The sequence below is a fragment of the Myxine glutinosa genome, chromosome 10, assembly GCF_964187855.1.
Source record: "Myxine glutinosa chromosome 10, kmMyxGlut1.1, whole genome shotgun sequence".
In the NCBI taxonomy this organism is placed as follows: Eukaryota; Metazoa; Chordata; class Myxini; order Myxiniformes; family Myxinidae; genus Myxine; species Myxine glutinosa.
In genome coordinates, this window is record NC_136270.1 from 77,756,344 (window position 1) to 77,782,109 (window position 25,766).

The window sequence follows — 25,766 nt, forward strand, 5'->3', positions numbered from 1 at the left end:
TCCACACAATTTATGTACTTTACATAACGTTAATAGGAATACATGCCCGTGTAGATGGGAATGACATATAATTCACCGAAAACGTTGAAGCAACCGCATAATATTACGGTGATGTTTAACTCAGTGAGAATAGTTCTAAATTTAAAAAACTTTCTTCTGATATTTGTGATTTATTTCAAACAAACTATTTCCCATCTACACGGGCATGTATTCCTATTAACGTTACTAGGGCATGCCCGTACGTGGGTGCCCGTTCCTTGCCAAAAAAAAAAAAAAACGCTACCCGTACGCTCTACCCCGCCCGTACGCCCGTAAACAAAAAAAACAACGCTCTTCGCTTCCGCCCTTCGCTCTGACTGAATTGGGAGAAATAATGCGCATAAGAAATCGAGAAATTATTATTTTCTCCGGAAGAAATCGAATTACGAACCGTAATGGCGCACGCGCTCGGCTCGGCTCGCTCTCACATCGGCCACGCCTACGCAAGAACGCGTTCTGTGATTGGCTGCCGGAAGTGCAGTCTTCACTGTCCGGAAGGTCGCATATCGCAGTTACGATGAATCGCAAATTAGTTTTAAAACAGTTGAACGCCAACATAGTTTGCCAACGTGAAATAAATGAATACGCTCTCAAATGTGCCGTCCGAGGCAGAGTCTGTTCGCCACGTTCGGCACACGTGATAGCTCGCTGCTCTCTGATTGGTTGAATCGTTTTTTGGACATAGCTCGGTAACTACTTCTCCGATTAATATGAAACCTTGAAAAGGCACATCCTCGGGTCCCCAGCAATATACCTGGCAAGTTTCAAGTATATCGGACCGGTAGTTGTCGAGAAACAGCGGTCACAGACAAACATACATACATACATACATACATACATACATACATACAAACATACACACAGAGATTACTGGAATTATAGATAGATGTAAAGTACATAAATTGTGTGGCTCACATCATTTGTGGATGTGATCAATTGCCAGTAACCATATATATATATATATATATATATATATATATATATATATATATATATATATATATATATATATATATAAAACGCTGTGTGTGTGTGTGTGTGTGTGTGTGTGTGTGTGTGTGTGTGTGTGTGTGTGTGTGTGTGTGTGTGTGTGTGTGTGTGTGTAATGTTACCGATAGACTCCTAAACGGAGAGGCCTACGTGCTTGATATTTGACAGACATGGCCATTGAGCGTGGGACGAACATAGCCAAACTCAAAATATTTGACGATCCATATTTTTTATTCATATTTACCTCAGCGCATTTCAGCGCACGGAATCAACGGAATCAGAGCAGGTGGGCGCTGATTCGCTCAGAGCGATCACGTGATGACGCTATGACGCTATGAACGATATGACGCTATGAACGATATGACGCTATGAACGATATGACGCTATGACGCTATGAAAAAAAAAATCGCTATGACGCTATGAAAAAAAAAATCGCTATGACGCTATGAACGCCATGACAAAAAAAAAAAATCGCTCGCTTTGCCAAGGGGCTCGCTCACCCCCCCCCCCCCCCTCCCCCGCCCGGCACTGCCGGGTACTTCTGCTAGTTTTATATAACTGAATGTGCAGGTGCAGCATCTAACTCAATATGTCGAAATGTCACACACATCCATGCCCGTGGGATTCCCACGGGTGACCCCGCTAGTATGGTTATGTTTGTTTATATGCAACCAAAATGTATTCTTCTTCAAAAAAAAAATGAACACCCAAAACAGCCTGTAAACTCTTAATTACGTTTCGACTGCTGAGACCCCTCAGACCTTTGATGACCCTTTAAATCCCCCAAGACCCTTAAGACCACCAAGACCCCCTGAGAGAGAGAAACCACCTTTAGAGGCCATTTTCCCCACAGAGCAGGGGTTGGCCTTTTTTGGGCATCGTGGTCCCCATTTTTGAAGCAATGTTTTATGGCCGGAGGCGCCTCCTGAAGCCAACTCTGTTAATTGCCTTTTGCGACACACAGGGAATTACCAGTGAGCTGGTATTCAAGACCCCTGGATACCCAAAATACCCTTAAAGGCCCTGACGATCCAAAAGACCCTGAAGAGCCAAATTGCCACAAGACCAAAAATACCCAAAAGACCCCGAATACCCAAAAGACCCCGAATACCCGAAAGACCGCGAATACCCGAAAGACCGCGAATACCCGAAAGACCGCGAATACCCAAAAGACCGCGAATACCCAAAAGACCGCGAATACCCAAAAGACCGCGAATACCCAAAAGACCGCGAATACCCAAAAGACCGCGAATACCCAAAAGACCCCGAATACCCAAAAGACCCCGAATACCCAAAAGACCCCGAATACCCAAAAGACCCCGAATACCCAAAAGACCCCGAATACCCAAAAGACCCCGAATACCCAAAAGACCCCGAATACCCAAAAGACCCCGAATACCCAAAAGACCCCGAATACCCAAAAGACCCCGAATACCCAAAAGACCCCGAATACCCAAAAGACCCCGAATACCCAAAAGACCCCGAATACCCAAAAGACCCTGAAATGCCCAGCGGATCCAAAATACCATTAAGACCCAAATGGCCCTGAAGACCCAAAAGACCCCGAAGACCAAGACCCGAAGACCTCGAAGCCCCAAAAGACCTCAAAGACCCCGAAGACACCAAAGACCCTTTCGACCGAAAATACCCTTAAATACCCCGAAGAACCAAAACACCCCAAATACCCTTAAATATCCAGATGAACCAAAAGACCCTCAAGACCCAAAAGCCCCTGAAGACACAAAAGACCCCGAAGACCAAGACCCGAAGACCTCGAAGCCCCAAAAGACCTCAAAGACCCCGAAGACACCAAAGACCCTTTCGACCGAAAATACCCTTAAATACCCCGAAGAACCAAAACACCCCAAATACCCTTAAATATCCAGATGAACCAAAAGACCCTCAAGACCCAAAAGCCCCTGAAGACACAAAAGACCCAAAATACCCTTAAAGGCCCAGCAGATCCAAAAGACCCTGAAGGCTCAAAACACCAGGAAAACCCAAAAGACCCTGAAAGACCCAAAAGACAGCGAAATGGTAAAAGATTCCTATCCCTCTGAAACGACGTGTGGTGAGGCGCACATTGCGCGCCGAATCACGCTGGTGCACTCAAAAGAAACAAGCGTTACGCCTAGGTCCCCGGTCGGTAAAGTGATGCGAGTTGACAAAGTGGAGGACGCAGAAAACATGCTATGATATATTTCGCTCACAAGGTTCAGACATACATGGAGGCGGCCATCTTGGATTTTGACATGGCGACCCAATTTTCAATAGCGTTCTTCCTTATGCCTAGATACACCCACACACCAAATTGGAAGTTGGTACTTCGCTTATTTTTCAAGATATTCATCTCAAGGTTCAGACATACATGGCGGTGGCCATCTTGGAATTTGACGTGGCAACCCAATTTTAAACAGCGTTCTTGCTTGTGCCTAGATACACCCACACACCAGATTAGAAGTTGGTACTTCGCTTATTTTTCGAGATATTTCGCTCACAAAGTTGACATATATATGGTGGCGGCCATCTTGTATTTTGACGTGGCGACCCAATTTTCAATAGCCTTCCTTATGCCGAGATACACCCACACACCAAATTAGAAGTTGGTACTTCACTTATTTTTCAAGATATCCATCTCACAAGGTTCAGACATACATAGCATCAGACATACATAGCATCAGACATACATGGCATCAGACATACATGGCAGAGCCATCTTGGATTTTGACGTGGGTTGCACCCACACCAAATTCGAATACAGTCCTTCGCTTACGCCCGCACGCACGCAAACACGCACACACGGACGGACGGACACAGGGGAAAACCATAGTCCCCCTTTCGCTCCGCTGTGCGACGGGGGACAACAAGCGTTACGCCTAGGTCCCCCGTCGGTGAAGTGATGCGAGTTGACAAAGTGGAAGACGCAAGGCGCCCATCTTGGATTTTGATGTGGCGACCCAATTTTCAATAGCGTTCTTCCTTATGCCGAGATACACCCACACCAGATTAGAAGTTGGTACTTCGCTTATTTTTCAAGATATTCCGCTCACAAGGTTCACATACATGGCGGCGGCCATCTTAGATTTTGACGTGGCGACCCAATTTTCAATAGCGTTCTTCCTTGTGCCTAGGTACACCCACACACCAGATTAGAAGTTGGTACTTCGCTTATTTTTCCAAGATATTTCGCTCACAAGGTTCAGACATATATATGGTGGTGGCCATCTTGGATTTTGACGTGGAGACCCAATTTTCAATAGCGTTCTTCCTTATGCCGATACACACCCACACCAAATTAGAAGTTGGTACTTCGCTTATTTTTCAAGATATTCAGCTCACAAGGTTCAGACATACATGGCATCAGACATACATGGCGGCGGCCATCTTGTATTTTGACGTGGGTTGCACGCACACACCAAATTTGAATGCGGTCCTTCGTTTACGCCCGCACGGACGGACGGAGGGGAAAACCATAGTCCCCTTTCGCTCCGCGGTGCGATGGGGGACAACAATTACAAAAAAACAAAACCGAATAGGATTTGTTCAACCTCTCAACTCCCAGCACCAATAATTCACGGAAGTCACTGAATGACATTAATGAACAGCTGATGTCTGGTTACATCACAATCTACTTTACAAAAATGACTTGGTCCCATTTTTACCAAGCACATCTGTTGAGAAACGACGGTCGGGTTGGATTACCTCCTTGATGACTGCCCCATGCTTGCCGATGACTGCCCCGATTGCATTAGGTGGGACCTCAAATTCCACAAAAACGTGGTCTAATGTCATCACAATGTTGCCTTCACCATCAAGATCTGTCAACACAACACCATTCACCCAGCTGCTTTCTCTTCCATCGAGTATTAAAAAAATAAAATCAAGAAAGCGCTCTTCTCGTGTACTGAAAATAATCAACTTTTGCAAAAGCGTTTAATCAATAGGAGCTAAAAGCAGATCAAACCAATGTGCTGAAATACCTTCCACGTTCTTCAAGCGCCTGTAAAGCAAGTAGAGAAACAAGGCCCCAGAAGACAAAGCAATTGCAAGAGACCATTTCCTCCCAGGTTGCAGCTCTTTCCACATCTTCCACATTGCACCAGTTACAAACATTCTGCAAACAGGACATGCACATCTGCACTACGTGCCGGTATAAAAAACAAACATTGAGAACTGCTTTGCAATACATGTCCCCTACCAGTCCCAATGAATGTTCTTGTTCCAAGCACTCAGCCAAGTACAGTTGGACAAACTGTCCAAACATCCATTTTCTAAGTCCAAAAAAGGCGTGACCATGGGACATTGACGAAACGCCCTGAAACTTGAACTTGTTCTGTAACTTGTCACTTTAAAGTTATGTCCCAAATTTCAGTTGATTATGTTAAAAGGTAAGGGGAAAAAGTCTGGAACGCCACAGGTGAGACGGACGAATAGACAGATGTACGGAGAGCAAACTTCTAGTCCTCTCCGGTGAAACCAGTAGGGGAATAAGAAACAGAAGACATTAATCCTTTTCCTTATCCGTGCCAGGTCAGGGGAGGGTGGACTTGCGAAGATGTTGAATATTTGATAATTTCATATTATGCAAAGCAATTTATCATTTTTACAAAACGAATTAACCCGAAATCAGGAGTCATGGAACCGTCAATTTTCTCCGATTGTTGAAGCTCATAATGTGAAAAAGCTAAGACGAAGGGGTTATATACCACCATCCTCCAGCTTCCTCATTCCCACAACACATCAATGTAATCATACAAGCAGCAAAAAATGGAATCCCAATTTAAATGATAAAGGTGGAGTGAGATTACACAATTATTTTTGAGCCGAGAACGAATCAAACTAATCGAACCAACCATTATGGAGGACGTACTTGTTATATTGGTGCAGTAGTTACTGCGTGTACATATTATTCCACGATTCATGAACAGAATCTCTCGGTACTTCATTTTTCAATTTTTCAACGTTTTCTCTGTGGTAGGGTGTGCTCCTTCATGCGGCAATCCTATCATTATCAGCCATGATTTTTCTTGGGCAAACCACAGTTCAAAGTTGCTCTACAAAGCCAACTTCCAACTGGGCATCCTCTGTCATCCAGTCATTCCTTGGAACATCTGCACTTCTATCCACCTGCAAGGCCTTCATCCACAGCCTTATGGAATACTGCTCTCCCCTCTGGGCTGGTGCTCCTGTCTCATCTTGCTCCGCTTGACTGTGGAAACAAAGACCTGAAGCTGAGTCTATGGGCCTATCACTTTGCCATCACAGACAGGTCAGTGGTCTCTGTCTTCTACCGCATCTTCTTTCCATGCCTTGTGCACCCCAGGTTTATGCAGGGCACTCACAGTCCACCATCAACTTCCTTCTGGTGAAACTACCTAAATCCAGGATCACAGCTCACCTCCACTCATTCATTCCTCTTTTTTCACACCTGTGGAACCAACTTTCACATTCTCTTCAATCTCATTCTTCCCTCCAGGTCGTCAAGGCAGCTGATCACCACCATCTTACATCATCTCAATCCAAAAAAACCATGAACCTTTCTACCCTCATTAACCGTCCTGCTCACCCCCCCCCCCCCCCCAACCTAATCCCTCCTCCTTCCAGTTTCCTTCTGTATCGTGCCCACCCTAGGCATCTTCTCCTGCCCTCTCCCCCCCACTCCTCTAAACACCCATTGTTTGTCCACCAACCTGTCGTAATGGCATTCAGGTCTGTTGGTGCTTTCATCCTCTTTCTGCTGTTTCTTTCATCCTGTTGCATCCCGATCCATTCAGTGTACCAACACTAGCTCTTCCACGATCCTCAGGTATGAAAACAAAAACTCCTTTGTAGGGATTTTGCCACGTAGAAAATTTAGTGCTAAATGTACTGAAATCAGTCACTGCTATGCATGAGATCGTATCAAATAGTGTAGTCTATGTGAAGAGTTGGCTGAGGTAGCTTGAAGCAGCTGAGTGCAATGCTTTTTAGACAGGACCTGAAGATACTGCTGACTTAATCTGGAAGGCTTCTAAGGCAGGCCGACCAGTCGGTATTATCTGCCGAACGATGTCCATTCTGAATCGCTCAGAGCTCGTCAGTGTATGAGGTCTTCATCTAAAATATCATGAAGTGTAGGTCCTCACTCTGGGCTAGAGCAGCTGCTTCCCTTTCCCTGTTTGTCTTACACCCCATCCTCTCCTCCTCCTTCAGTCCTGCCCATCAGCACATCATGCTTTCTCCCATACCCACCACTGCTCTTCAACTCGAGCAGAATGCCTCCATTAATCCTACTCCACCCTTTCCCGTTACTCATCCATCGATGAGGTGTGGGGATTTTGTCTCCGTTCCCCTTTTATCTTGTTGACCTAAGAACCTGCTATCTTGTCACTTAATTCCTCCATCAGCCTTCGATTTCCGCATACAAATAAATAAATAAAAGTAAAATAAAAGCTCGAGCAGCACATTCACCATCAGACACAGGAACACTTGTTGTAACACTATCAATGATAATAGCACCACTTACAATTACAGCATGAAGAAGAAGAAGCACTTTTTTCACGTGTCCAGACGCACAAGGCAGTTTTTCCTTGGCTAGAGGGCACAACCCTGGAAGGGTCATCACTCCAACAAAAGATACTCAAAGGCCTCATTCTTCCCAGTAAGCTGGTGCTCATTTTGCCAACATTCGAGACGGCGGCAGGGATTTTCGAAGCTCCACACGGTCTCCACGTTTTTCGAAGTTAAGTCTGTTCACAATTGTATTTTGTCGAAACTGTATTTATCTTTCGGTGTGTGAAGTTATTGTGTGCAACTTTGGTTGTTTCTCGGTGTTTATCTTTCATAAATTGATCGTCTGTTTGCCGTGTCGCGAGCAAGGCCTTTGCCGCGTCGCGAACGATTTGAAATCGAAGTTAAGTGATTGTTCCCATTTGTATTTTCGTTAAAACTGTATTTATTTATGGTGTTGTACGTATATTGTGTCCCGACGAAGATTTTTCGGTGCAAATCTTTCATACCTGTATTGAAAATCGTGTTAATTCGTGTCGTGTCTTGAGGCCTTGTACAGTGTGCACTGTACAACCTTGAGGCTTTGTTTTTCTCAGCGGTCCGTCGTTTGTGATCCAATAACTTTCGTTCTCTGTATTCCCAGTCTTTTCACCCATAGCCTACTGCCTTGTGTAAATCTCAACTCCTCCATCATTTTTTCCTCCTTCAGGGGGGGGGGGGGGGGGGGGAGGAGGCAGGGTTGCTATCTTTATCAAAAACTCTTCCTCACTCGCCCTGCACTGCACTCTCTCCACCTCACCCCCAGGTATACCTCTGGCTACGGCTTCCCCTTCGCTCCCACCTCTTGTTCATATGTGTGTTGTACCGTCCACCAAACAGTGATGACTCCATCTACATCTCGCTGTCTGATGATATGGACCAACTTCTATCTACTCATCCCAACTCTCTCTTCCTCATATGTGGTGATTTCAACTGTCATCATGCCAGTTGGCTGGGTGTGGGTACCTCTCTCTCCAGCCATGGCTCCTCAGCAAAGGACTTCTGCGACTCACTGGGACTGACACAATCTGTCAATTTCCCGACCCGGATCTCAGTCAACGGAACATCTTCTCTTCTGGACTTGGTTATGACTAACTTCCCTGAAAATGTCTGCTGCTCTTCTTCTGCTCCGATCGGATCATCTGATCATGTCCTTGTTAAAGTGGACATCTCTCTGACCATCCTCAGGGAGCCTGCTCAGCGTCGAGTCTGGCATTTCACTCAGGCCAACTGGCACGGTCTTCAAGCAGCCATCAATCATCTGGACTGGTGCATCTCTACCACCTCTGACATCAACTCATCCTGGGAATTCTTCCAAAGTAAATTGCTCTCTCTCATGCACAGATTTATCCCATCTCGTCTTCAGTTGTCATACCCTTCCTCCCGTCCATGGTACACGGAATCTTGTGGTGAGGCTGTTGCCCAGAAACAACTTGCCTTCATCTCCTGGAAAGCAAATCCAACGGAAGGAAATCTCATTTCCTTTCACAAAGCCCGAAACAAGTGTGTGTCCACCCTCAGGAGAGCCAGGAAACAATATCTCTCCGTTCTCAAGACCGAACTCTCTTATCTGTCTCCCTCTTCCAAATCCTGGTGGCGTCTGGTCAAATCCGTTTCTGGTGTTTGTTCCCCCTCCATCCCCTCCCTTACCTCAAACGGCTACACAGCTGACTCCGCACGTGAAAAAGCTGAATGCCTCAACTCTGTGTTTGCCTCTAAATCTTGTGTCCCAAACCCATCCCTCTCTGTACCCACCATACCCAGTCGTACCCTGCTGCTCCTGGACTCCGTGTCCTTTCCTCCTGACAAGGTGGAAAAGTTTCTGTCAACCCTCGACTCTGATTCTGCAACTGGACCCGATGGCATCAGCCCACGGGTCCTAAAATCCTGCTCTGCTGCTCTATCTCACCCTCTCTCTGTTCTCTTCACACTCTTTTGCTCAAGGTCAACTGCCATCTGCTTGGAAATCAGCCAACATCACCGCTTTGCACAAAAAAGGTGCAAAAACACATCCTAGCAACTACAGACCAATCAGCCTTCTCCCAATTATCAGCAAAGTCATGGAATCCATCATTGCTTCGGATATGAAATCTTTCCTCTTCTCCAATGGCTTGATCTCTGATCATCAATTTGGTTTCAGACTAGGTCACTCTACTCTGGACATGCTGCTTCTGCTGTCTCAACAATGGATGGAGGTCCTCAATGCCAAACAGGAAATTAGAGCTGTCTCCCTCGACATATCACGTGCCTTCGACACGGTCTGGCACCCCGTTCTGCTCACCAAACTCTCCTCCTTTGGTATCCATGGAAATCTCCACGCATGGCTGGCGGACTTCCTCTCTAGTCGTCGTCGTGTGGCCCTGAATGGGTTTCTCTCATCTCCTCTTCCTGTTCAGGCTGGAGTTCCCCAAGGCAGTGTTCTGGGCCCCGTGCTTTTTCTGGTCTTCATCAATGATCTCTCTGACTCTCTCGAAAATCCTCTCTATCTCTTTGCTGATGACTCCACTCTCTGCCGCTCCATTCCTCTTCCCTCAGATCGGCAGTCTGCTGCCTCCTCACTCTCTGAAGACCTGGACAAAATCACAGACTGATCAAAGTGGAACATGTCTTTCAATCCTGACAAATCTCACACTCTTACTATGTCTCTCCGAAAAGATCGACTGCACAACCCTCCCATCTACTTTCTCAACAATCCTCTCCAAGAAGTTCTGTCGCTCAAGATTTTAGGTCTCACTATCTGCCATGATCTTTCTTGGGAAAACCACATTTCCAAGCTGGCCTCCAAAGCCAGTCGCCGACTGGGCATCCTCCGTCGTGCGAAGTCCTTCCTCAGCACACCTGAGCTCCTCACCACATACAAGGCTTTCATCCGCAGCTCAATGGAATACTGTTCTCCCCTATGGGCCGGTGCTCCTGCCTCACACCTAGCTCGGCTTCACGCTGTTGAAACCAAAGCTTTCAGAATTATTGGAATCTCCCGCGATGAAGCTATCTCTGAGGGCCTTTCACTCACTCACCGCAGGCAGGTAGGTGGTCTCTGTCTTCTACCAACTCCTCTCTGGCCTTGCACCCCCAGCTCTCTCTGTGCTCTGTCCCCCAAATATTCCTACAGGTCGCACAAGATCTGCCAGCAACCCTCTGATGGTTAAACTGCCGAAATCTCAGCTCTCTGCTCACCTTCACTCTTTCATTCCTCTTTTCTCCCGCCTCTGGAACAAACTCCCTCACTCCCTTCAATCCCATTCCTCCCTCCAGGTCTTTAAAACAGCTGTTCACCACCATCTCTTATCTTCCCCCATCCAAAACCTTGATCTTTTCTACCCCCGCTAATTCACCCCAGATCCACCTTGTTTGAAATTCCAACTTCTTTCCTGGAAGTCCTGGCAGTGTCCATATGTTTTATACCTCTCCCACCGCCCCCTTCCCACGCCCCCCCCCCCCCCCAAAGCCCTCGCCCTCTCTCAGATCTCTCGATGTCTCCCGGTCCCTGCTCTCAAATGTTGTGTTTGTGTCCTTCCCCCTCTCTCCCCATCTTGTCTACCGCTCCCTATGTTATATGTTTTATGTGTCGGTTTGTCTTTCTGTGTGATTAATGTTCGCTCTTTCACGAGCCTCGATCTTGTATACAAAAAAAAAAAAAAAAAAAAAAAAATTGGAAGGATGGCAGGTTGAGTCATCCCACATGGTGTTATGTTAACAGCATGACAGGGGCTCAAACTCAGGAGGCCAAGACCTTAAGCCAGCCACCTTGACCGTGAAGGTATTACAAGGCTTTACAGCAAGGATGTGAAACATATTATCCCACGTGTGGCAATGTTTTCAACTCATTTCATGCACAAACCTCTTATCTAGTTCATCCTTAAACATAAGAATGCATCTGAATGATCACCTGGACTGTATTATATTGATACGAGAGTTATAACCTGGATACACATTCATCGAGCATCATTTGGGATAAATTCTTCATTCAGTATTGTACGATTTATAAAAACTAGTGAGGTACCCGTGCTACACAGGTGGGAGGGCAGAAGCAAACAGAATGCAGAAACGGCGAATGCTAAAACATGAAACCAATAAATTCCACATTCCTGTAGCACCTTCAGTCGCACGTCAGACATGGACAGCAAGTTCGTGAAGCACTTCCATGAAAAACCTACCCGTTGGCAAATGGGTACGTGTGTTCCATACCCAGTCAATGGCGAATCTGCATATATGGCGATCCGCAAATTCACGTTTAGAAAGTAGAAACCGTCACGGCATTTCGTCATTCACTTGAACTCGATATCTCTTTTTTCATTCCAAACAGCATAACTCCAATCACAAATGAAATAACTAATATAAAAAATAAACTTTTAACAACATTCGTGACATAAACAAATATTTAAATCCTGATGTGAAGTTCCGTACAGTTGGGGGAATACAATTACGAATTCAAAATTGTAATAGTATTCACTCAATTCAATCATCAATTAATACTTTAACAAAACTATTAACACGATTAACGTTTAACGATTTAACATTACGATTGAATGGTGGTTGTATTTGGATATTATCAAACCCATGCATTGCCATCATCTGTCCACTTCCGCATTCGTGGCAGGTTCATAATTGTCATCAAAATCTAAACAGTATTTGTAGAATTTCAATAAAAGCCACATCACTGTTCATATCGGTAAATATTATTCCATCGTGTTTGGAAAAACAGGAAAACTTGGAAAAACAATATAGCCCATTTTACTCCCAGGGGTCCAAGGAATACCTACCCAAAATATTGTTGCGATCGGTTGAGCCGTTTTTGCGGTACCTTCGAACGGACAGACAGACATTTGGTGAATTAATTATAGCAAGATGATCCAATACGTGAACCGCATTAAATGGCCCAGAGGCATGGTAACCCTATAATTTCAATTCAGCCACGGCAGATACTTGTCGAGGGGGTTTGGGTTGAATTCACAATGAACTTTAACGCAGGAGGCCATTTGGCCCATCAGGCCTGTGCAAACTTGCCAATATCCCTATATCCCTCCATCTCCAATGCTTGTAGATACCTATCTAATTCCAATTTAAACCTATCTGCTCTTTCCACTGCCACTACCTTTCCAGGGAGAGCATTTGATGAATCAACTACTCTGACTGAAAGACGCCTTACCTTATTACTGTCAACGCTCCTTTTCTTTACTTTCAGGCTATGTCACCTGGTCCTAACACTGTCAATTATGCAGAAAACCTCCACTGCACCTATCCTTGTTCATGCCCTTTCTTATCTTAGACATCTCTATCATTTCCCCTCATAATCACCTTCTTTCTTTTGTATAAAGTCCTTAAGTCCTGCCTCCTTCAGCTGCTTCTCATAGCCGAGTCTAGCCAGGCCCAGAATCAAAATAGTCGCCCAATGCAGGACGCTCTCTATGGCAGCTATGCCCTTCCCGAGATATAGTGACCAAACCCAACAAAATATTCTCGATGAGGTCCCTTCTATGTGGTACCTTATCAAACGCTTTCTGAATGTTGAAATATACTACATCCACTGCACTTCCCTCATCGACACAATCAGAAACGACTTCATAGAACACAAAATATATTAGTTAAACATGATCTCCCTTTATAGTACAACGGATGTCAAACAATTGTGTGTTTTAACGTACAAGCATGAAAGTTGGTAGAGTTGTATACGTGAGTCAAAATAATATTTTCAGAAGTGGATCCTTCGAGAAAAAGTCCTACGTCAGCCTTGGTGGTCATGTTTAAAGAACGATCAACCTAAAACGTTTTCAACACGGAGTTTTGCATTATTTTGTAATTCTATGAACTTCGAGGTGCTTATTTATCTGAATATAATCACAGAATGTTACAACCTTGCAAGCCAAAACCCACAATTTCATATATCTGCACATATCTATCTGCCTGGTAGGGCCTGTACTGTATAATGCTTGTAGAATGATCGTTTTAAGGCCATTTTCCCCACTAGAGCGGGGGTTAGCCTTGCGGGCCCCCTGACAATCATGTTTCCCTGTTTGAGGCAGTTTTTATGGCTGGATGCCCTTCCTGACGCCAACCCTTAGTTGCCTGTCGTCTGCTTGCAGATAACAGACAATGTTAATGCCTTTGTCTACTCTTGTCTGCTTGCAGATAACAGACAATGTCCAAGAGGTATGCGCTTTGGGATCCACAACAGCCTGGTCTATCAAAGGAGGCACCAGTAAACACTGATTGGAACAAGTGCCTTCTTTGTCAAGCAGTTAGACACGAACCCTTGCAATGTGCAGCCAAATCAAGATGCCATGACGTTGGTGTTGGTCAGGGTTACTCCACCCTTTCATCGAACACACGTGCTTCAGTGAGCTGCATGAACTGCCCATGCCACCACACCTGCGATGCCTGTTTTAAGGAAATGGCATTAAAAAAAATTTTTTTTAAACTGGTGGAGGAGCGCAACGACCTATTGAACCTGAATACGAGATAACATTGATCCAGCTGTGGTATCTTCTGTTTGTCAGGCTAAGGAGATAGGGCAGCCAGAGTAACAGAGTTTCATGGCTGAGCGACTGCTGGAACGATCAACACCTATTTCAAAACCAATCAAGAAGAACATCCTGTCATTGTTCAGTCAAACTCCTCTGAGGGAGAAGTCCAGGGCTCGCCGACAAGTGCCTTCCCTGACTTCTCAATTCTCAAGACATTCGTCTATGTTGAAGATTCTACATTGTCTGTCAGTGACGAGATGTCGACCCTGACAACTTTTTCCATCACAAGAACCAATTCCCCCCCCCCCCCCCCCCCCCCCACTCAATATCTCAGCTTTGCTCACTTGGACTGAGAAACAAATCTAAGCTCCTGAGATATCTGAAGAGCTGCTCACATTTCAAAGGTATTGCCCCATTAACAGCCACTGATGCCACCATCCCGAAATGGGGATGTGGTAAACTTCCTCAAACCCCTCAATGCCAAGACTTAGGGTGCCTTCACATACACGGATTATTCTTACGAGTCCTTACGGATCGCCAACTCGTAGTCAATCGCAAGCATCCGTAAATAACGTAAGATGATTTTTGACATGTCAAAAGTTGTTGCGAGTTGTGACGAGTTATCAACGGATACCAGCGAGTTATTTACGGATGCTTGTGATTGACTACAAGTTGGCGATCCGTAAGGACTCGTAAGAATAATCCGTGTATGTGAAGGTTGCATTAGGATGACTATGCACTGAATGTCTTCTTGCCATACATAGGTCACCTGCAACGTGCCAGTTCAGTGGATATAGCCTGGGACCAGTACCATGACAACTGCATAACATCTCAGACCAGAAGCAAGCATGGGTAGGCTTATCAGGAGAGATGGTGCAGCCGGTTTGGAGGTTCTGTGCAGCCAACCATGGGACACCAGTCACCTAGTCCCTTGTGTCCATGAGGAGGCTAATATGCAAATTATCCAGCACCGGACAGATGCAGTTAATGGGGGTTATCAGAATACTTTTCTGCATCAAGTGGACACAGACATGGTTGTCTTGGACAGCAGCCAACAAGTTCGATATCCAGGAGCTGTGGGTGGCATTTGGGACAGCCCAGCACTTTATATATACACCTGTCCACGAGATTGCTGCATCCCTCAGTCCTGACAAGTCCCAGACTCTGCCAGTATTCCATGCCTACACTGGGTGTAACAGTATCTTCGTCTGGTATAAAGGGGAAGAAGACAACCTGGGACACCTGGAAGGCATATGAGGAAGTGAACCAAGCTTTCCTTGCTCTGTCCATAGGACCAGCAGAAAAAATTGACGAGGACATGGTTCTGCTGGAACAGTTCACCATCCTGTTCCATAACCACACCAGTAGTAGGTGAACAAAGAAAGCCCGACAAGAGTTGTTCACAAAGAAATGACAAGCCATGGATGCCATTCTCCCGACCAGACCATCGCTGGCGCAGCATATCAAGAGGGATGTGTACCAAGATGGGCAATGATGGGGGCAACGTGATCAAATCTGTTCTTCACATGCCTTCCTTTGGAGACTGGGGATGAGTTGACGCACAACTGGAACTCATGTGGACCACCCTGCCTGAAGCCAGCACTTCAGAGAAAGCGACTTGGCTGTAGCTACAGGAAAGCATCGTTGTTATGCACCGATTTGTGCCAGTGTGGTGTGTGACACAGACTATAGAGATCAAAACAACAACAAAAACAACATCGTCTATGTTGAAGTGCAACATCGTCATGCATTTTAAGGCCATTTTCCCTGCTCGAGTGGGGGTTAGCCTTGCGGTCCGGTCCCCATGACGATCTTCTCCATTTTGCCCTATTTTCGGCATCTCTCCTTGTTAACCCCCTTGCCCGCATTTCTTCTTCCACCATCTTTAGCCAAGTCTCTCGGTCTTCCCCATCCTCTACTTCCTTCTACATTCATTTCCATCACTCTTCTCAACCAGCCACTTTCATCCTTCCTCAACACATGACCAAACCATCTCAACCTGTTGCTCTTCATAGCTCATAAGATCATATATCATAGATCAAAAACATAGATCACATACCCTACAGTAAGGTATGCCTACACAGCAGCGATTCATCTAATTATACACCATACAAATAGCCAAATGCCTTTATTTGACAAATTTGTGCCCTGCCTCCATAGGTCAGATATGGTCTGCACCTATCGATGGGTGGCGGAAGCATGTATAAGTACTGCCATAATATACATGTCTATTGTATACTATTCTGGACACCTTTGAAAGACCTTTTTATTCCATACATCTATCTATAATTCCAGTAATCTCTGTGTGTTTGTTTGTTTGTACGTTTGTTTGTTTGTCTGTGACCGCTGTTTCTCGACAACCACGGGTCCGATATACTTGAAACTTGCCAGGTATATTGCTGGGGACCCGAGGATGTGCCTTTTCAAGGTTTCATATTAATCGGACAATTACTTACCGAGCTATGTCCAAAAAACGATTCAACCAATCAGAGAGCAGCGAGCTATCGCGTGTGCCGAACGTGGCGAACACACTCTGCCTCGGATGGCACATTTGAGAGCGTATTCATTTATTTCACGTTTGCAAACTATGTTGGCGCTATGTTGGCGTTAAACTATGTTTTAAAACTAATTAAAACCCCGGGGGGATTGTCACTGTACTCGCAAGCCGTTCGCCGTTCGCTTTGGCGTTGCAAATGGACCAAAACATTTCATGGACCAAACCATTTCATGTAAAGCGTTCGCCGTTCGCTTTGGTGTTGCGAATGGACCAAAACATTTCATGGACCAAACCATTTCATGTAAATAGAGGGGGGGGGATATAATTTTAGATATATATATAGTACGGGCATGCCCTAGTTTATTCAATTTCAAATTCAGATTATGAAGTGCTCTCAACGGTCCAGGATATAGCTCATGTTTATTATGATTAGGGATAATGCTAAGCAGTAATACACTTTGTATAAAAACATACAAGCATGTGCTATCATCCAGATAAATACTTCTACCAGCTTGGCCTCAAAATTCTACGATTCTGCGAAATTATACAATATCATTAATCGTGTGATTCTGCCCTGCCCCCATTATCTCGTTGCCTTCCACCTTTTCCCCTGTTCACGTGACTCGTGGTTGTCCCCTCTCAGCTCCCACACCCCGATGGTATTTTTGTGAACATGAGATTGTTCTTCACGGTTCTGTTTAAATATGTTTAAACTTTCCCCTGCAGTGTTTCATTCAGTGGTTTATTACAACATGCTGTTTTTCTTCCTATTTAAAAGGCTTTTTCCCAATTTCCTCTGCAACTCATTCCATTTCAAAAAAAAATTCAATCTCTTATAACTCTAAATCACTACATGCTCTATATTCACATTCATTCCACCCCTCCTCCATCATTCTTAAACGGATCGCTAACTTGAAAATCACAATAAACCCAATTTGTTATCAATGTTTGTCTTTCATTAATCATCCACTTCCTAAACTCCCCCCTTGACCCTCCCCTCCTAAACTCCCCCCTTGCCCCTCCCCTCCTAAACTCCCCCCTTGACCTCCCATTCAAAACTCCCCCCCAACCCCTCCCCTTCTAATCTCCCCCCCCCCCCCCCCAACCATCCCTCCCAAATTCTCCCCCCTCCCACCTCCTCCTCCTCCTCCTCCTCCTCCTCAAAGCTGCCTCCCTTCTATCTCATACGTCCACCTCCCCCAAACTTCAACTTTCCTCTGCTCCCCCTCAAACAACCCCTCAGTGCCTCATCCCATCACCATCAAACCTTTCGTCCTCTTCATCCTTCCCTCTCTTGTAACTCTTCTGTAATCTCTGACACACGATCAACTGCTCTCCCTACCTCCCCCTCATTCTTCATCTGACCCAACCCCACCCCTCCCCTGTCCTACATCCAATGCTCCTCCTCTCTCCTCATTAACGGTATGGATCTCAAACATCCGGGGCCTTCGCTCAAACCTGATTCATCTCTCCATTCAGGTTGCTTCTGACAATCCAGACTTGATCTGCTTTACAGAAACTTTCCTCCTTCAAGATGTCTCCGATTCCTTAATATCTCTTCCTGGTTACTCCCTCCTCCGGTATGATAGACCTGAGCCTCGCCCTGGTGGTCGGGTTGCTATCTTTATCAAAAAAACTTCCTCACTCTCCTCGCACTGCCCTCTCTCCACCCCACCGCCAGGAGTACCTCTGGCTACGGCTTCCTCTCCGCTCCCACCTTTTGTTCATATATGTGTTCTGTACCGTCCTCCAAACAGTGATGACTCCATTTACATTTCGCTGTCTGACAACATGGACCAACTTCTATCAACTCATCCAAACTCTCTTCCTCATATGTGGCGACTTCAACTGTCATCATGCCAGCTGGCTGGGTGTGGGTTCTTCTCTCACCAGCCATGGCACCTCAGCAAAGGACTTCTGTGACTCATTGGGACTGACACAATCTGTCAATTTCCCGACCCGGATCTCAGTCAATGGAGTATCTTCTCAACTTGGTTATGACAAACTTCCCTGCAAATGTCTGCTGCTCTTCTTCTGCTCCAATCGGTTCTTCAGATCATGTGCTTTTTAAAGTGGACATCTCTCTGGCCATTCTCAGAGAGCCTCCTCAGTACCGACGAGTCTGGCATTTCACTCAAGCTGACTGGCATGGTCTGCAAACAGCCATCAATCATCTGGACTGGTCTCCCATCTCGACTGCCTCTGACATCAATTCTTCCTGGGAATTCTTCCAAAGCAAACTGCTCTTTCTCATGCACAGATTTATCCCATCTCGTCTATAGTACACTGAATATTGTGGTGACGCAGTTGCCCTGAAACAACTTGCCTTTGCCTCTTGGAAGGCAAATCCAACTGAAGGCAATCTCAGTTCCTTCCACCAAGCTCGGAACAAGTGTGTGTCTACCCTCAGGAGTGCCAGGAAGCACTATCTCTCCACACTCAAGATTGAACTCTCAAACCTGTCTCCTTCCTCCACATCCTGGTGGCGACTGGTCAAATCCGTTGCTGGTGTTTGTTCCCTCTCCATCCCCATCCCCTCTCTTACCTAAAATGGCTACACAGTTGACACCGTACGTGACAAAGCCGAATGCCTCAATTCTGTGTTTGCCTCAAAATCTTGTGTCCGAAACCCTTCTCTCTGTTCCCACCTTTCCCAGTCGAACCCAACTGCTCCTGGACTGTGTCCTTCTCTCCTGACAAGGTGGAGAAGTTTTTGTTAAAAACTCGACTCTGATTCTGCAACTGGACCAGATGGCATCAGCCCACGGGTCCTAAAATCCTGCTCTGCCGCTCTATCTCACCCTCTCTCTGTTCTTTTCACCCTCTCTTTTGCTCAAGGTCATCTGCCAGCATCATGAAAATCAGCAAACATTACAGCTTTACACAAAAAAGGTGCAAAAACAGATCCTTGCAACTACAGACCAATCATCCTGCTCCCAATTATCAGCAAAGTCATGGAATCCATCATTGCTTAGGATCTCAAACCCTTCCTCTTTTCCAATGGCTTGATCTCTGATCATCAATTTGGATTCAGACCAGGCCATTCTACTCTGGACATGCTGCTTCTGCTGTCTCAACAATGGATGGAGGTCCTCAATGCCAAACAGGAAATCAGAGCCGTCTCCCTTGACATATCACGTGCCTTCGATAAGGTCTGGCACCCAGCTCTGCTCACCAAACTCTCCTCCTATGGTATCCATGGAAATCTCCACTCATGGCTTGCAGACTTCCTCTCTGGTCGTAGGCAACGTGGCCCTGAATGGATTTCTCTCATCTCCCCTTCCTGTTCTGGCTGGAGTTCCCCAAGGTAGTGTTCTGGGCCCTGTGCTATTTCTGGCCTTCATCAATGATCTCTGACACTCTGGAAAATCCTCTCTATCTCTTTGCTGATGACTCCACTATCTGCCGCCCCATTCCTCATCCCTCAGATGGGCAGTCTGCAGCCTCCTCACTCTGCAGACCTGGACAAAATCAGAATGGTCAAACAAGTGGAACATGTCTTTCAATCCTGACAAATCTCACTCTTATTATGTCTCTCCGAAAAGACCGACTGGAAAACCCTCCCATCTACTTTCTCAACAATCCTCTCCAAGATGTTCTGTCGCTCAAGCTTTTAGGTCTCACTATCTGCCATGATCTTTCTTGGGATAACCACATTTCCAAGCTGGCCTCCAAAGCCAGTCGCCGACTGGGCATCCTCCGTCGTGCGAAGTCCTTCCTTGGCACACCTGAGCTCCTCACCACATACAAGGCTTTCATCCACAACTCGATGGAATACTGTTCCCCGCTCTGGGCCGGTGCTCCTGCCTCACACCTAGCTCGGCTTCACGCTGTTGAAACCAAAGCTTTCAGAATCATTGGAATCTCCTGCGATGAAGCTAACTCTGAGGACCTTTCACTCTCACCGCAGGCAGGTGGTCTTTGTCTTCTACCGACTCCTCTCCGGCCTTGCACCCCCAGCTCTCTCTGTGCTCTGTCCCCCTAATATTCCTGCAGGTCACACAAGATCTGCCAGCAACCCTCTTATGGTTAAACTGCCAAAATCTAAGCTCTCTACTCACCTTCACTTTCATTCCCCTTTTCTCCCGCCTCTGGAACAAACTCCCTCACTCCCTTCAATCCCACTCCTCCCTCCAGGTCTTTAAAACAGCTGTTCACCACCATCTCTTATCTTCTGACAACATTCACTCCCGTACAAACAACAAAAATCATCAAAAACATGAACAACTCACACACTACTGGCACTGACAACATTCACTCCCACACAAACAAAAATCAAAAACATGAACAACACAGACTACTGGCGCTGACATTAGCTCCCGCACAAACAACAAAAACCATCAAAAACATGAACAACTCGCAGACTACTGGCGGTGACAACATTCAATCCCGCACAAAAAACAGCACATTAAATCAGTCATCAACTATACCAGCTCATCTTGGGCCTACGGCCTATCAAACACATCTCAACGTCCTGCAGACCATATAGAACAAAGCCTTTCGAATCATCACAGGTTGAACATTAACACCCAACGAGCACCCACACACAGAAATAAAAATACTATAAATCAAAGACCACTTAGACATGAGGGGTGCACAGTTCTTTGCAACGGCAAAAGGCAACCCTAATCACACATGCCACTACATGTACAACCACCCACAGGCCTCTATACACATTAAAACTACACCACAAAGACACTATAGTGACATCCTTCGTAACATCCCTCCACCAAACAAGGGAAACTACAAAAAACACATCCACACCCACATCGCCATAAACACAATCAACAACCTAGACCACAGAATCTTGGGCACAAATCCCCCATACGCACCAACCATCCCCCCACCAACCCCCACACCCATCCATGACACAGAGAAACTACTCCCCAGGTATGATCGTGCTCACCTTTCATGCTGTGCTTCGCTGTGGACACCACCCACAACTTTTATACTTCAAACATTGACTCAACACCACTGACAACGCCTGCAAATACTGCCAGGCCGCTCCACACACAATAAAACACATCATGGAAGACTGCACGGCCCTGGCTTCATGTAGGCAAGAGGACATCTTGGATGTGAGGGATCTCTGAGTCATTCATGTGAGATTGATCAGCTATCTGTGCCGCTGGTCTGTTCAACCAGAACTGACTGAGGTAACACAACAATAACAACTATGGCAACCTTCACACTTGTTCATTAAAACCCCAATTTGGTCCAAATATGTGCCTGCCTTAGTAAATGACGAAGCCATTAAAGTACCTGCACCTGTATTAAATAGTTATACAATTCAAATCTTCAACAGGATATCTCAAAAAGTTGTGGATGGATTCGGACAAAATTTGGTGGACAGGGTTGGTGTGTGACAAGGAAGACTTGATAAGATTTTGGTGAAGATCTGGATTCGATACTAGAATTTTTAAAGTGATTCTCCATTGAGTGATAGGGCCAAAACTATATAATAGCACCATATGTCAAAAAGTTGTGGACGACTTGTGACAACTTGGTGGACGAGTTGGTGAGGTCACGAGAACAAGCTGAGTAGAATTGGGTTCAGGTCCGAATCCAGATCCGGCTCATCAGTGGGATACAAAAAAACAAACTGTTCACCTGACGGAGGTATGCTATCTACCGAGTGCTGTTCTAGTTACCTTCGCAAAAGCGGAAGGTTATGTTTTGATCGCTGTGTATTTATTTGTATGTCTGTGTGTGTGTGTGTGTGTGTGTGTGTGTGTGTGTGTGTGTGTGTGTGTGTGTTATTCGCATAACTCAAAAAGTATTCAACCGAATTGCATGAAATTTGGTGGGATGATTGGTTATTATACGGGACACATTTGATTAGATTTTGGGAGCAATCGGGTCAAAGGTCAAGGTCAAGGTCACGAAAAGGTCAAAATCGTATTTTTGTTGTTCTGTTCCCTACACTCCCATGCCAAGTACAGAACAGTAGCTGCGGCGAAGGTATGCGCTCTACCGAGTGCCCGTTCTAGTTAGCATTAGTTTAGTTACTGGTCGGCCTACAACGAACTAAGAAACTGGACCAGGGAGGGCATTTCACCCTCAATGCCAAACTGCATAAATCGAAGTTTAGGTGATAGAGCAAATAAAACCAAAAATTTAGCTATAAATGACGTTGCATTTAACTAATAAAATTGGTTTGATGACGTTGCATTTAACTAATAAAATTGGTTTGATGACGTTGCATTTAACTAATAAAATTGGTTTGATGACGTTGCATTTAACTAATAAAATTGGTTTGACGACGTTGCATTTAACTAATAAAATTGGTTTGATGACGTTGCATTTAACTAATAAAATTGGTTTGATGACGTTGCATTTAACTAATAAAATTGGTTTGATGACGTTGCATTTAACTAATAAAATTGGTTTGATGACGTTGCATTTAATTAATAAAATTGGTTTGACGACGTTGCATTTAATTAATAAAATTGGTTTGATGACGTTGCATTTACTTAATAAAATTGGTTTGATGATGTTGCATTTACTTAATAAAATTGGTTTGATGACGTTGCATTTAATTAATAAAATTGGTTTGATGACGTTGCATTTAATTAATAAAATTGGTTTGATGACGTTGCATTTAACTAATAAAATTGGGTTGATGACATCGCATTTAATTAATAAAATTGGTTTGACGACATTGCATTTAACTAATAAAATTGGGTTGATGACATCGCATTTAATTAATAAAATTGGTTTGATGACGTTGCATTTAACTAATAAAATTGGTTTGATGACTGCATTTAATTAATAAAATTGGTTTGATGACATTGCATTTAACTAATAAAATTGGGTTGATGACATCCCATTTAATTAATAAAATTGGTTTGATGACGTTGCATTTAACTAATAAAATTGGGTTGATGACGTTGCATTTAAATAATAAAATTGGTTTGATGACGTTGCATTTAACTAATAAAATTGGTTCGATGACGTTGCATGTAATTAATAAAATTGGTTTGATGACGTTGCATGTATTTAATAAAATCTGTTTGATGACGTTGCATTTAACTAATAAAATTGGTTCGATGACGTTGCATGTAATTAATAAAATCTGTTTGATGACGTATTTAACTAATAAAATCTTTGATGACATTGTATTTAATGAATTAAATGGAGTTGACGTATTTAACTAATAAAATTGGTTTGATGACGTCATATTTAATTCATAGAAATTGGTTTGATGTGGTTGTATTGTATTTAATTAATAAAGTCGGTTTGATGACGTCGCATTTAATTAATGAAATTGGTTTGATGTCGCATTCAATTAACGAGAACGGCACTCGGTAGAGCGCATACCTCCGCCAGGCTAAACAGTTTATGGTTTGTATCCCACTGACAGGCCGGAAGGATCTGGATTCGGACCTGAACCAAAGTCTAATCGGCTTGTTCTCGTCACCTAACCAACTCGTCCACCAAATAGTGTCATAAGTCGTCCATAACGTTTTTAAATATCATGTTGTATAATCGCTTTTTGCCTAATCTCTCAATGGCGAAGAATCACTAAAAAATTAAATAATTCTCATGTCCGAATCCATATTCAGATCTTCACCAAAATCGAATCGATTCGGTTTTGACAAACACCTAATCTAATTGTCCACCAAGTTTTGTCCAAATACGTCCATAACCTTTTGAGATATCTTGCTATGTATCGTTTTTGACCCTATCTCTCGGTGGTGAAGATTCACTTAAAATTCTAGTAGCCGGATACAGATCTTCACCAAAATCTAATCATATCGTCTTCATCACAAACACTACCCTGCCAAATTTCGTCCGAATCCGTCCACAACTTTGAGATATCTTGTTCACAAACAGCCAGCCAGGGGTGAAAACTTAACCTCCATCCACCTTTGGTGGCGCGGGTAATAAAATGTTTGATGACGTTGTATTTAATTAATAAAATCAATTTGACGACGTATTTACTTAATAAAATTGGTTTGATGACTATTTAATTAATAAAATTGGTTTGATGACGTTGCATTTAATTAATAAAATTGGTTTGATGACGTTGCATTTAATTAATAAAATTGGTTTGATGACGTTGCATTTAATTAATAAAATTGGTTTGATGATGTTGCATTTAATTAATAAAATTGGTTTGACGACGTTGCATTTAACTAATAACATTGGTTTGACGACGTTGCATTTAACTAATAACATTGGTTTGACGACGTTGCATTTAATTAATAAAATTGGTTTGACGACGTTGCATTTAATTAATAAAATTGGTTTGACGACGTTGCATTTAATTAATAAAATTGGTTTGACGACATTGCATTTAACTAATAAAATTGGGTTGATGACGTTGCATTTAATTAATAAAATTGGTTTGATGACATTGCATTTAACTAATACAATTGGGTTGATGACGTTGCATTTAATTAATAAAATTGGTTTTGATGACGTTGCATTTAATTCATAAAATTGGTTTTGATGACGTTGCATTTAACTGATAAAATTGGGTTGATGTTGTATTTAATTAATAAAATTGGTTTGATGACGTATTTAATTAATAAAATTGGTTTGATGACGTATTTAATTAATAAAATCGGTTTGATGACGTATTTAATTAATAAAATCGGTTTGATGACGTATTTAATTAATAAAATCGGTTTGATGACGTATTTAATTATTAAAATCGGTTTGATGACGTATTTAATTAATAAAATTTGATTGATAAATCAAATCAAATAAAAAATTTGATAAATAAAATACAATTTTATTTATTAAAATTTGATCTCGCGAGATCTCGGAGACGGTGGGAGGGATTTTCGAAGCTCCACACGGTCTCCACGTTTTTCGAAGTTAAGTCTGTTCACAATTGTATTTTGTCGAAACTGTATTTATCTTTCGGTGTGTGAAGTTATTGTGTGCAACTTTGGTTGTTTCTCGGTGTTTATCTTTCATAAATTGATCGTCTGTTTGCCGTGTCGTGTCTTGAGGCCTTGTACAGTGTGCACTGTACAACCTTGAGGCTTTGTTTTTCTCTCAGCGGTCCGTCATTTGTGATCCAATAACTTTCGTTCTCTGTATTCCCAGGCTTTTCACCCATAGCCTACTTCCTTGTGTAAATCTCAACTCAAAAAAAAAAAAAAAAAAAAAAAAAAAAAAAAAAAAAAAAAAAACATTTCCTTCTCTGTTCTCATTCGTTTATTCATTCTTATTCGTTCGTTCGTTCTTCGACCACGTGTTTCTCCCCCATTTCCCCAGATAGTTTTCACTCATTA

The 25,766-nt window shown here is 43.8% G+C and overlaps 1 protein-coding gene across 1 annotated transcript in view; it reads right to left on the reverse strand.

Moving 5' to 3' along the window:
* Positions 1–25,766, reverse strand: part of LOC137434074 (tudor and KH domain-containing protein) — a 127,331-nt gene that overhangs the window by 92,786 nt on the left and 8,779 nt on the right. The window contains exons 2-3 of the mRNA XM_078785786.1: positions 5,010–5,143; positions 4,732–4,847 (exon numbers count right to left, since the gene is read on the reverse strand). Of these exons, the coding sequence (XP_078641912.1) occupies positions 4,732–4,847; positions 5,010–5,142 (249 nt within the window). The 5' untranslated portion in view covers position 5,143. The remainder of the gene's footprint in view (positions 1–4,731; positions 4,848–5,009; positions 5,144–25,766) is intronic.